The sequence below is a fragment of the Mercenaria mercenaria genome, unplaced genomic scaffold, assembly GCF_021730395.1.
Source record: "Mercenaria mercenaria strain notata unplaced genomic scaffold, MADL_Memer_1 contig_4013, whole genome shotgun sequence".
Lineage (NCBI taxonomy): Eukaryota > Metazoa > Mollusca > Bivalvia > Venerida > Veneridae > Mercenaria > Mercenaria mercenaria.
Window position 1 is genome coordinate 1 of NW_026462210.1, and position 14,569 is coordinate 14,569.

Here is a 14,569-nt window from a genome sequence, read left to right on the forward strand (position 1 = left end):
GATCAAGGCAATCAATGTGACCAAATTTCATGAAGATCAACTGAAAAAACACAGCCTCAATCGCATACACAAGGGTTTTTCTTGATTTGATATAGTTACCTACTTTTAGACCCAGATGATCCATATTTTAACTTGATTTAGATTTCATCAAGCCAATCATTCTGACTAAATTTTATGAATATCCAGTGTAAAATGCAGTTCCTATTCCGTACACAATGTTTTTTTTTATTTGACCGAGTGACCTAGTATTTGACCTTAGATAACCCATACTCGATCTTGACCTAGATTTTATCCAGCCAAACATTTTGGTCAAATTTCATGAATATTTGATATTAAATGTAGTCCCTAAGACATACACAAAGTTTTAATTTGACCTAGTGACCTAGTTTTTGATTCAAAATGACCAATATTCGAACTTGAATTAGATTTGTTCTAGGCAATCAGTCTGACCAAATTTCATGAAGATCATTTGAAAAATACAGCCTCTATCGCATACACAAGGTTTTTATTTGATTTGACCTAGTGACCTAGTTTTAGACTCTAGATGACCAATATTCAAATTTGATGTATCGCATAAACAAGCTACATGTTGACAGACGACAGACAGACGACAGACGACGGACGCCAGACATCGAACGATCATAATAATTCACCTGAGCAGTGCTCAGGTGAGCTAAAAAGAGAGAAAAGGATCGTTTTCTTGATATTGCAAGAGATGATCGTATTTGTGAGTTGTGTGACAATTATTAATTCATTGAAGAATATCAATATATTATAACGTTATATTTTAGAGCGGAAACAACTGATATCATTGAAAATCACAACCCTGTTACAATAAAAGCAATTTTTAACTTTGAAAATATAAGCACATAAACCCAATCAGCAAAACTCTGAAAAACTGTATTACCTCAATTCCAATATAGTCTTTTTTACAGATTTAACACATTTGCTATGCGTTACGTATAAATGTGTATAAATACAATAGTCACATATTACTTTGCAAGGAAATATTACTCTGTAGCAATACAGAAACGTCGGTTTGAGCATGATGCTGTAATTTGTTGTGTTCCGCAAGAGCCTTGTACAGTATTGTATGTCTAACCAATCTTAATATTTCATAGATTGTGAACAGGGTATATCACTAGCATTATGTCCATGAGTAATCTTTTCATAATAATATGATGTCAATACATGATCTTATGCACACACCTTCAGTAGCGGCCATGTTTAGTTTAGTAGCCTTCTACCTCTAAGCGCTTTAACCACGTCGTAACGACCTTATATAACTTTCTCATATGGAAATTACTAAAATGCAATTTATATCTTGTATTTACTGCCTGGCATATTTATTCTTTCACTTTGTTTTCAACCATGTTGCGGCTGCAAAAGGTCCCCCAGTACTTGAATTCAGTGTTGTTACATTTCCTGATCCTTTGGTATCATGAAGTCCATTCAATATTATTGTATTAGTCTAAGAGTTCCGCTTAACCGGTGCTAGTGGTCGTGAGAGGTGTTGCATATTCCATTACCTTTCGTGAACAGACTCAATCAAATCGAGGCTGCTATTATTTTCCTTGGTTGCATTCTATGCTTCCAAAGTATCTCCATATAGATTTGTTTAAAGTTCTTGACAGCAACACTTTAAGTTCCTTGTGGCGGCTGTAAAATGTCTCCCCGTACATGGATTCAGTGTTGTTATATTTCCTGGTCCTTTTGGATCATGGGATCTATTCAAAATCATTGTTAAATAGTTCCGCTTAAGCAGGTGCTATGTGGCGTGAGCGGTGTTGCACATTCCATTACCTTTCATGAACAGACTCGGTCAGGGCGAGTCCGGTATTATTTTGCTTGGTCGTATTCTATGCTTCCAAAGGATCTTCATATAGATTTTATAAATAGATCCAGTTTTGCATAAGAGTTTTAAGTTCTCTGCCTCATAAAACATTTCAACTTAAGGCGACAGTTGGAAAATAAAACTTTCTGACGACACGTTACAGCGCTTGATTTCTGCAGGTAACGTTCGCCTAAATTTACATATGTCATACGACATAATTATGTAAACAATCTCGGCCATCTATAGAATGTTCTGCGTTTATTTTAGGCCATAGCCATTTGAGTTCATCAGGAATCGTTAAAACAATATAGGTTTAACGTTGCAAACACAGGGCGAAACACATAGGAAAAAATTATATTGATCTGTCAGTATTACTGTATTAACATTTTAAAAAATAAATACAAACTTACACAGAAGCTATTATTTATATAGCAAATATGAGTATAATGTACTATTAACAAAATACATCAACTTTATAATGGAAACGTGAGACACCAAGCATCCAGCATTTATCATATACTACTAGTAATGTAATATTTGTCTGACCAAGCCCTCGTCCTCGCTGGAGAGACAACATCCAGCATTTTAACTTATGCGAACTTTTTCTGAAAGTTAATGTCTTAATTAACATTCCAAATGCAATAAAAGTAGGTTAATCAAAACTATTAGTCAGCTGAATGTTGTCTAGATCAGTGTTAAGTATAACTTTATATTGATTACGCAAATAAAAACCTAATTCCAGTTTATATTGAATTCATGATGACCTGCCACTATTTGCTTCCGTTAAAAACTGATTCACTTTTTTACTGCTCCCTCAATTGCTCTTGCGACAACATTCACAACTGGTATGAAATCCAGGAGTGAAAGACCTGACGATTGCGACTTTCTTCTGTATTCGTCTCTTTCTTCTCTTAGCCGTTGAAGTTCTGCATTCATTTTATCTTCCCTGCCCTGTGATTCTTTCATTACTTTTTCAATTTTCGCATCGTACGCTTCCATTTTCCTTCTGTGTTCTTTTTCCATTTCCTTCCATTTCTTCTTTTCCTCTTCAATTTCTTGCATCTGTAACTGTAAATTCTTTTCCATTTCTGCACTTTTCTTTGCTTCAGTATCTAACATAGTTTGAAATTGATCTCGTACATCTGCAATTCGTTTCTCTGCCTTTGCATTTTCTTCTTTCAACATTTGATCAAACCTCTTCCTGTTTTCTTCCTCATTCTTTTTATGGTCATCTGCCATTTTATTGATTTTCTCCTGAAATTCCTTCTTCTGAGCTTCATTTTCTTCTCGCATCATTTTAATCTCTGTTTCACTGATTTCCCTTTGTTGATCCCATTGATGCTGAATATCTGCCAACTTCCCTTCCTGTTTCTTCATATACTCTTTACGTTCCTCTTCCATTTTCCTTTGATGTTCTTCAGCACGCTCTTTCTCTTCTTCCAGTTTAGTTTCAAATAGTTTTCGCTGTTCCACTTGAGCTTCTTTGTGTTCTGTGTGTATTCTCTCCAGCTCTCCTATTTATAAATGTTAAATAATTCTTACAATACATTCTTGTTAAATCAAATACTAGTAAGAATGATAAATTGACTTGAAGAGTTATTGATGAAATTTAACAATGCCTATTAACTTACTGTTAGCCTCCGATTTGAATGATTTGAGAATTTGAATTAAATAACTGGACAACAATCTAAATAATACTGATTTTGAGTTGCAGTCCACACTTGCATAATGCGTTCATACACAAAAAAAATCGTCTTCAATACAGTTTAAATAAGTACTTTATTCATACGTTTTCTGAATTAAAACTTTCATATATATGTTTCAGCATTAGTAATGTTTAAAATGATTTAAGACACAAGTTTGTTTTTGAATGGTGTACAGGAAAAGAACAATACAAACTTACAAAGGATTCTAAAAATGTATTTCTCCTTCTAGGCATTAAATGAATGTAAAACATATGCGACCTTTCGCTGTGAATACAGGAATCGTGTCATTCAAATCAGTAAATGTATGAAAAAAATAACAGAATATCTATAAAACAGCCTTATTTACAAATACATTATAATTTCAAATATTTACATTATTTCAATATTTATAAATCAAGTTTAATTATGATATACTTAAAATGTTTAACTCAAAAACAAACTAGCCCGCCCGCTTAGCTCAGTAGGGAGAGCATTAGTCTATAGCTCGCGGGGTCGCGAGTTCGATTCTCGGGCTGGGCGTATGTTCTCCGTGACGATTTGATAAAAGACATTGTGTCTGAAATCATTCGTCCTCCACCTCTGATAATTCATGTGGAGAAGTTGGCAGTTACTTGCGGAGAACAGGTTTGTACTGGTACAAAATGCAGGAACACTGGTAAGGTTAACTGCCCGCCGTTACATGAATGAAGTACTGTTAATAAACGGCGATAAACCCAAAACAAACAAGCAAAACAAAGAAACAAACTTCAGAGCAATATGGTTTCTGTTCTCAGGCGATATTTACCGTAACTGATTATTCTCTGTATTCAAACATATTTTAAATAAACTGTTAACATCAAAACAATATATAGTTTGGTGACATTTTCATTCATTATTTTCCCATATTATTTTACTGACGTGCAATTACATTTTTGTCTAAACTGTCAATTATTCAGTAAAAATGTTTATCACATGTTTGACGTAGTAGGGCTGAAATAAAGCCATTTCATAAATTTTGTATAACACTAGCGTAAAAAAAGCTTTGAAGCTGGCATCGTTTTAAGTATACGAATTTTATTTTTTTGTTATTCAACACGTTAAATAAATTCAATATGAAAAGTCACTCATATGATATCCTCTATAAACATTTCCTTTAGATCATCTAACTAGAAGTTTCACGATTATACGTCAGAATTTAGCACAACAGTCTCCGAAATTCATGTTTTCATTTCTCCTTCATATGTAAACATGTATTTATATTGTTTAATTGCTTTTGTTTTGCTGCTCATATCCCTAAAATGCAAATCAATTGTTTTCACTCGGAAAATGATACGGATTGGAAATCCACACATTTTACATAAATTCTTACATTAAGTTTCCTTTAAAACTACATTTATGTAACCCTATTTCGACAGTTATAACGACACAATGATTAGACTATCCTTCTGTAAATGTGCTGCGTTTTAAATGGAAATACAACGCACAAATCTTCTTTAAAACAAAATGCTGCTTTTCCTGTATGCCCATCATACTTTAGAAATACATAGTATTTATTTTAAAATATTAATGTTCTACTATGTGTCCACTGCGGTCCCATCATCCAGTCTGTACCCCCGATAATAAATCCAGCTCGTATAAACACTTATTTTCATTTGGTTATTATAAAAAAGACATTCACTTAAAAATTAAAGCTTTCAATTGCACCTTTTCGGTACCTGTAGCGTCAAGGATAACTTTTTATTTCTTTTTTTATTCTGAGTCTGTGAAATTTTACCCGGGAAATTATCTAATGTCGTACATATCCAATACTTCGTAGTCGGTCTGTATTGTGACTCATGGTCATGAATAATATAAGCACATTGGTAAAGTGTTTTAAAAATTGTATTACACAATTATCATTACAACGAGATTAAACAGCTATTAAGTAAAATAAACGTCAGTATTTCAGTTTTTCTTTTAAAAGTACTTATAAGTATATTAGTCCTTTCAAAATCTTCTGTTCTTATTTACCGAAACATTGCTCAAGTCATATACAAACAAATGGAAATAATCAAATATGTTATGACATTCATCTTGGATTTCGTTCCTTTTACGCAGTGTATAAAAAGGAATATCTATAAGTTACATTATATGACAACCATACCACGATGCTTTGTTTCTATATGCGTTTTATCCCGTTCAAGTCGTCTAAGTTCTGCATTCATCTGAGCATCTCTTAAATCTGCACGCTGCCTCAAATCATTTATTCTACTTTCGTAGGCTTCCATTTGTCGCAAATATTCTTCTTCCATTTCTCTCCTTATCTTTTTCTCCTCCTCTATTTCCCGCTTTTGTGATTTTATATTACTTTCCATATTTGAACACCTTTTCTTTTCTACTTCTAGCATATTTTGGAATTTGTTAGTGGCATCGTCAACTCGCTGCTGTGCTCTGACGTTCTCATTTTGTATCATTTTATCAAACCAATTCTTATTTTCTAGTTCTTTCCTCTTATGTTCTTCTGTCAACCTACTGACTTGCTCCTGGAATGATTTCCTTTCGGACTCATTTTGCGCACGCATCATTTCCATTTGCTTCTCACTAAGTTTCGTTTGAGCATCGAATTCATTCTTTATCGCTGCCATTTTCTCCTGTTGTCTCTTCATATATTCATTACGTTCTTCTTCCATTTTCCTTTGATGCTCTTCAGCGCGCTCTTTTTCTTCGCATAGTTTACTCTCAAATAACATTTCTTGTGCTTCTTGGGCTTCCTGGTGTTCTTTGTGTATTCTTTCCAGCTCTCCTGTTTGGTCAAAACCATATGGTTAATTTGCAAACTTAGTAGTTTTTTTATAAGATATGGGCAATCCCAAATATTCTATGGACTGGCCATACGCACTTCCTGTAATATTACTAGGCATTTAGTCAACAGATCTTGCACTTCCCTGTAAGGTCTTAAAATATGGTAATGGTGATAAACTAATATTAAATGTTTTTCTTACAATCCACGACAAAAAATTTGAATATTTCCAAACCTGTATAAAAAGCCTATTTAGTTTTCCGTATTGTTTTCCATTTTTATCAAATGAAAATAAGTTTTTCCTTCAGACTGTCTAGAAATGAATTTATAGCTTACGTTATTTGTTAATGTTTTGCCGACTCAAAAAAATAAATCTTATGTTATCTTATCCATTTTGGCCTTTCATCTCAAGCAAAGAACCAAGCGAATCGCACTGTAACTTTTTTAAAAACCAAACCTTTGTTTAAACCAGCTTACAGCACAAGAAAAGTAAACTAATAGAGATCGACACTTGTAGTTACTTGATTTATACCTACATCTGAGGTTTGAAGTTAATGTATTCTTTCTTTGATGACACAGATACGAAAAGGAATTGCATTTCATTTAATGCGTTTCTATCCAAAAGTTTCAAATTTTTAGGTCCTCTATAGAGTTTGATTGATAAAACAGCGAAAAGCCATATTTTTCGTTTTTTAAGTGACATGGTTATCCAAGTTCAATCGTTAGTGCCGCGACAAAAATCCAGTTACATCATATTGATATCAGGCTTACCAGTCCTAACACTATCCAAGGCAGTAATCTACTTAATCATGTTTCACATCTTTGGTATTACGTGGCCAGAGAGCGAACCCACGGGAGAATGTGAATTCGTTCCCTGGTCCTGTCGTACCAAAGACGTGAAAAATGGTTCACTTGGCGTTCAACATTAAGAGGATAGTGTTAGGCTGTGACTGTGCTGGATATTATGTCCCATATCTACGGCGTGACGACCCCGTGAGGTAGCACGGCATTGGCATTGCGCTCACTGCTACAAGTAGACGTTTGTATGACTGAAAACTGTTGAAAAAGACACTTAACAAGGACGAACACACACATATAAACACATGCGACTAAGCTTAACTGCAATTTTACTTCTCATAGTATACAAATTTCTACTGTGGAGCTTACTAACCCATGTTTAATATATAAGAAAATGATACGTTGTTAATTACTGGCCGGTGATTTGAATGCTGGCCAATGGTCCTGAATCATGTCCAATAAAGATTTCAGAGACATTATACCACTGAATGTCATATAAACAGTCACAGTGTATGTATATGTATAATATATGCAGATTCGTTAAGAATGTAACACAAAATTTTTCAGGCTATATTAGAAATTAAAGTAACAAAATGATAGCTCTAAATCAAATATGTTTTAAATAAAATGTCATTCTGTTACAATTTCAGTGCAGGAAAGACTGTACCGATATTTCATTACAGTTTTTACAACATTATGCATATTAAAATTCTGTTCCAAGCAGATTATTTCACACCCCATCTACCACCCTTAATTGCCAGCGATATGCACAAATTGACCACACATCTTATCACAGAAGCAGTGTAATTGGTTAATATACCGATTATAGATCTACGCGGAAGGTGCTAAGTACAAATACGATCTTTTAGGTTATTTATAGTTATTGGTCACGTGATGAAGAATTATTTTGGTCATGTGATCAAAGCAAACATGTTCATTTTCATACGCGTTATTTTTGTTATAAAGTATAAATTACGACAAGTATGTACTTAAGCAATGAATTTTTTGATAAAGTTGAATCTCAGAAGCTTTCTGAAAGTTAAACAGACTTGAATTACGTAAAATTTAAGGAGGACGTAGAACTACTTGTTCTTCGGTTTCGGATAAGCGTTTTGACCGTAAATTTGTGGTATGGTAAATCTGTGGTCACGCTTCGCTGCCTTTGACGTCGTGGATGTGAAATAAAGCCATTTCATAAATTTGGTAAAACACTAGTGTAAAAAAGCTTTGCAACTGACATCGTTTCAAGTATAAGATTGGACTTATTCAAAGAAATAAGAGGTTGGTATTTCAGCAGGAAAACCTAAAATGTGATAAAAAGAATTCTACATTTGTTTTTTTTATTACATTGAATTTATCAAACTCGTAGAAAATATTTTGATGAAATGATCGGCAGAGTCCCTCCATTTTATTTTGTTATTCAACGCGTTTAACAAATTCAATATGAAAAGTCAATCAAATGATATAAACTATAAACATTTCATATTGATCATCTAACTAGAAGTTTCACGATTATACGTCAGATTTCTACCACAATAACCTCTGAAATTCATGTTTTCATTTCCCCTTCATATGTAAACATGTATTTATATTGTTTTGATTGCTTTTGTTGTGATGCTCATATCCCTTAAATGCAAATCAATTGTTTTCACTTGGAAAATGATCCGGATTGGAAATCCACAAATTTTACATAAATTCTGCATTTATGTAAACATATTTCGACAGTTATAACGACATATAGACTACATTTCTGTAAATGTGCTGCGGGTTAAAAGGAAATATACGCATATATCAACTTTAAGAAAAATTGCTGCTTTTCTTATATGCTCATCATGCTTTAGAAATACCCAGTCTTTATTTTAGAATATTAATGTTCTACTATGTGTCCACTGTGGTCGCACCATTCAGTCTGTATCCCCACTAATAAATCCAGCTCGTAAAACACTTTTTTTTTCGTTTGTTTGTTATAAAAAAGACATTAACTTAAAAATTAAAGCTTTCATTTGCACTTTTCAGTACCGGTAGCGTCAAGGATAACTTTTTTATTTCTTTCTTATTCTTAGGCTGTGAAATTTTACCCGAGAAATTATCTAATGTCGTACATATCCAATACTTCGTAGTCGGTCTGTATTGTGACTTCTGTACATGAATAATATAAGCACATTGGTAAGGTGTTTTAAAAATTGTATTACACAGTTATCATTACAACGAGATTAAACAGCTATAGCACACTCCCGTATGTAAGGATCTGTGACGTCACCGATAAGGTCTGCTATCTAAAAATAGCACAGGACTCAATTTGCGGACAAACAGTCAGTGCATTCATAATACAATAGCATAAGTGAACCATAGATTTTGCATTAATTTCGATATTTTTGTTCAGGTTTTTAGCCTGCACATCGCAAACAAATGTAACTAGCCGAAAAACTCCTCATTTATATCCATGTTAGAAATAACATATCGCTTTTTCATCAATATATTTATGGATGAATGGATAATGTTATTATAATATTCTGTTCATTTTGTGACACATCCAGTTTTAAAAAAGAATATTTAGAAAAAAGAATAACTCGGAAAAATGTATTAAAACCCAATAGAAAGCGTTAATTAAAACAAAAATGTATTCACAGAACAGAAAAACATCTACATTATTCCTCTTTGTTACCGTCATATATTAGCATTAGGCCTATAGTTTTGTAAAGAGTTTTTCTTTAAGTGTTTATAAATTTAATAGATCCACTTGTGAATGTAAAAGGAAATCTTATGATCGCATAATTTAAATTTATTGAGATTTCGAAATATGATGAACAACATGTATATTTTAAAGTAAACTGTCATATACATTGTTATTTTCGGCCATATATTCATTTATTCATTGAAACAATTAACACCTCTGTGATATACATATGTTGTGTTTTATTACAAATGACCACTTAGTGTGACATGTAGATATCTGACTTTTAGTAGCTATATTTAGACGTTATCTGATGAAACATGTTGCTAATCTAATGCAACACCATTATTTCTACCAAACCATGCAAATATATGTATTGTTAATAAGGAAATATTTAACGGACACCGACCACAGCTGACATCGGGGATCATCATCAAGTTTGCGTCTTGTGTTGTGTGAATAAATTGTTCAAAATGAAATACATGTACTTATTGTAGTTATGATTTTAAAAGTGCCGATACGTTCTTTGAACGTCATGAATAAAAATGATTTAGCATTAAAAGTTTTGACAAAAGTGCTCTTCGGTGTGTCGCATCCGAAAATATTGTAATTTGTTTTTAAGACTGTAAACCGTTCTTCTGATGCAAGATTTTAATAGTATTATTGCAGAATATGGGGTAATGTGCATGCAACACACTTTTACACAATGCTCTTTATTTGCTTAGTCGACCCGTTTTGAATCGTCCTGTTAAAATGATATGTCTGTATATTTTGTATATTCCTTTCATTTCTAAACTATTTCTTTAATTAGTTATTGTTTCATCTCTTTTAATTACTCTGTTAACAGGTGCGACAATTTTATACAGGTGGCATGTTACTTTTTCTAATTACCTTCGAAGTTTACTGAGATAGTTGATGATTTGTCATATATCATAGAAAACGCTCCCTTGTCCGCAATTCGCGCATTGCATTATGGTATAACTGTTGAATGTTCTATTTATAGAACACGGGAGTGTGCTATTAAGTAAAATAAACGTCAGTATTTCAGTTTTTCTTTTAGAAGTACTTATAAGTATATTAGTCCTTCAAAATCTTCTGTTCTCATTTACTGGAACATTGCTCAAGCCATGTACAAACAAATGGAAATAATCAAATATGTTATGACATTCATCTAGAATTTCGTTTCTTTTACGCACTGTATAAAAAGGAATATCTATAAATTACATTATATGACAACCAGGTTGCCATACTCTTTCTCTATATTTGTTTCTATCATGTTCAAGTCTTTGAAGTTCTGCATTCATCTGAGCATCCCTTGAATCTGCACGCTGCTTCAAATCATTTATTCTCTTTAGGCATTCATCTCTCGCAAATATTCTTCTTCCATTTCTCTCCTTTTCTTTTTCTCCTCCTCTATTTCCCGCTTTTGTGATTTTATATTACTATCCATATTTGAACACCTTTTCTTTTCTACTTCTAGCATATTTTGGAATTTGTTAGTGACATCGTAAACTCGCTGCTGTGCTCTGACGTTCTCATTTTGTATCATTTTATCAAACCAATTCTTATTTTCTAGTTCTTTCCTCTTATGTTCTTCTGTCAACCTATTCACTTGCTCCTGGAATGATTTCCTTTCGGACTCATTTTGCGCACGCATCATTTCCATTTGCTTTTCACTAAGTTTCATTTGAGCATCGAATTCATTCTTTATCGCTGCCATTTTCTCCTGTTGTCTCTTCATATATCCATTACGTTCTTCTTCCATTTTCCTTTGATGCTCTTCAGCGCGCTCTTTTTCTTCGCATAGTTTACTTTCAAATAACATTTCTTGTGCTTCTTGGGCATCCTGGTGTTCTTTGTGTATTCTTTCCAGCTCTCCTGTTTGGTCAAAACCATATTGTTAATTTGCAAACTTAGTAGTTTTTTATAAGATATGGGTAATCCCAAATATTCTATGTACTGACTTCCTGTAATGTCACTAGGCATTTAGTCAACAGATCTTGCACTTCCCTGTAAGGTCTTAAAATATGGTGAGGGTGAAAAACTGATATTAAAAGTTTTTCTTACAATCCACGACAAAAATTTGAATACTTCCAAACCTGTATAAAACGCTTATTTAGTTTTCCGTATAGTTTTCCATTTTTATTAAATGAAAATAAGTTTTTCCTTCAGACTGTCTGGGATTGTATTTATTGCTTACGTTATTTGCTAATGTCTTGCCGACTCAAAAAAATAAATCTTAAGTTATCTTATCCATTTTGGCCTTTCATCTCAAGCAAAGAACCAAGTTAATCGCACTGTAACTTTTTAAAAACAAAAACCTTTGTTTAAACCAGCTTACAGCACAAGGAAGATCAACACTTGTAGTTACTTGATCTATACCTACATCTGAGGTTTGAGGTTAGTGTATTCTTTCTTTGATGATAAAGTCACGAAAAGGACTTGCATTTCATTTAATACGTTTCTATCTAAAATTTTCAACATTTTAGGTCCTCTATAGAGTTTGATTGATGAAACAGCGAAAAGCCACATTTTTCGGGGTTTTTTAAGTGACATGGTTAATTAAGTGCAATCGTTAGTGCTGCGGCAAAGATCTAGTTACATCATCTTGATATCAGGCTTACCAATCCTAACACTATCCTATTAAATCATGTTTCACATCTTTGGTATTACGTGGCAAGAGTGCGAACCCACGGGAGAATGTTAGTACGTTCCCTGGTCGCGCCGTACCAAAGACGTGAAAAATGGTTCACTTGGCGTTCAACATTAAGAGGATAGTGTTAGAATGGGGCTGTGCTGGATATTATGTCACATGTCTACGGCGTGATGACCCCGTGAGGTAGCAATGCACTGGCATTGCGCTCACTGCTACAAGTAGACCTTTGTATGACTGAAAACTGTTGAAAAAGACACTTAACACGGACGAACACACACGTATAAACACATGCGACTAAGCTTAACTGCAATTTTACTTCTCATATTATACAACCTTCTACTGTGGAGCTTACTAACCCATGTATAATACATAAGAAAATGATACGTTGTTGATCACTGGCCGGTGATTTGAATGCTGGCCAATGGTCCTGAATCATGTCCAATAAAAATTTCAGAGACATTACACCATTGAATGCCGTATAAATAGTTGCAGTGTATTTATTTATATATAATATATGCAGATTCGATAAGAATGTAACACTAAACTTTTCAGGCTATATTAGAAATTAAAGTAACAAAATGATAGCTAAATCAAATATGTTTTAAATAACAAAATGTCATTCTGTTACAATTTCAGTGCAGGAAAGACTGTACCGATATTTCATTACAGTTTTTACAACATTATGTATATTAAAATTCTGTTCCAAGCAGATTATTTCACATCCCATCTACCACCCTTAATTGCGAGCGATATGCGCAAATTGACCACACATCTTATCATAGAAGCAGTGTAATTGGTTATCCGGACACGAAAACGAAAAACTTCTAAACATTAGCCTTGAAATTAATACTTCATGCAATGCAATCCGCGATCTGAAGAGTTTTAGTTGTTTTAGCAATTCAATATAATAAATAAATATGAATATTTACTCTGCCTATCTTCTTCGGTCATTTTCTGGTCATCCAACATGACATTACTTTCAATTTCGGCTTCCTTGTCCATGAACATTATAAGAACTTGTTGTGCCTAAAAGTAGACAAACATTTCTTCTTTCTGTTAAAACCCTATCAATTTACATACTTTTCATTTTTGAATCCCGTGTTTCAAAATTGATATAATTTCCTAACCATGGATTTGGTTTGATTTATATAGACAGTAATAAATCACTAAACAATACCAGTGATGTGTATTGTCACACTAATGCCTAATTCACATTTGACCTGGGTGCCGTGCGATGAATACGTCTACGATTTTCCTTGCAGGTTTTGTGGCATCGTAGGTTGCTACGGGCTACGGCGTTTGTATTTACATAATATATGAGCATCATGCCATTTTTTGAACAGGCTCTCGGGAGAAATTGGCAAGGACGCTGAGCGGAGATTATACGGAAATCAAGCAATATCATTTTAGTTGCCGTGCAGTCTCCGAAAGCTTCCCACGGAAATCGCACGACGCCCATACTACTTCCGTGCAGAGGCTGCGCGGAGAAAATACGGTGACGGTGCAGCCACAGTGACGTTTTCATCCATATCAAGGCCACCTCTCTTTTGGGCACCATGTCTACGGAAAATAGCGCGTTGGCTGCACGATCGTTGTGTGGCCTCTTACCGATGCCCGTTCGACGACTGTACATTGCTACCTGCGACAAAGGTACGGGCTCACGATTTTTCTAAATTTGTTTAACTTTTCCTTAAACAAAATTGTAAAAGCTATGGAGCCCGTGAACCGAGTCGAAAATCGTACTGCTGCATAATGTCTCCCCACGGCGGCCGTATGGAAGGAGTATATGAGCAATCTACGGGCACCACAGACGCATCGCAAGACAAATGTGAACTATATATAAAGGTACTGTTTGATAAACCGGTAAATTGTGTCTTTTTTATTATTTATTGCATATTTTCTGTAAAATGAAACCGTTCAGAACATATGAATGCTTTCATGTGTGCATAAATTACGTTAAATAACTAATCTGACTTTAATATACCTCATATCCATCAATGCCTTTTACATGAACCATGTAGTCCTTCTTGAAAGCTTCAATGTCCAGTTTGTACAGTGGATAGCCACCTGCTACTTTGTATTCACCCCTTCTCATCTTCTCCCCTATTTCCTATAATACAGTACTTGCAATAGACTTTCACAA

The 14,569-nt window shown here is 33.9% G+C and overlaps 2 protein-coding genes across 2 annotated transcripts; both read right to left on the reverse strand.

Annotated features, from left to right (window-relative positions):
* Positions 1 to 2,629: 2,629 nt before the first annotated feature.
* Positions 2,630 to 7,473, reverse strand: LOC128553590 (golgin subfamily A member 6-like protein 26). The gene is made up of 3 exons (XM_053534768.1): positions 7,470 to 7,473; positions 5,663 to 6,301; positions 2,630 to 3,348 (listed from the first exon to the last, which is right to left on the reverse strand). The coding sequence occupies exons 1-3, from the start codon at positions 7,471 to 7,473 to the stop codon at positions 2,630 to 2,632; spliced, it is 1,362 nt and encodes a 453-aa protein (XP_053390743.1).
* A 3,648-nt stretch (positions 7,474 to 11,121) lies between these two features.
* On the reverse strand, positions 11,122 to 14,521 carry LOC128553589 (trichohyalin-like). Its single transcript, XM_053534767.1, has 3 exons — positions 14,411 to 14,521; positions 13,356 to 13,452; positions 11,122 to 11,648 (listed from the first exon to the last, which is right to left on the reverse strand). The coding sequence occupies exons 1-3, from the start codon at positions 14,519 to 14,521 to the stop codon at positions 11,122 to 11,124; spliced, it is 735 nt and encodes a 244-aa protein (XP_053390742.1).
* Between the last annotated feature and the right edge of the window lie 48 nt (positions 14,522 to 14,569).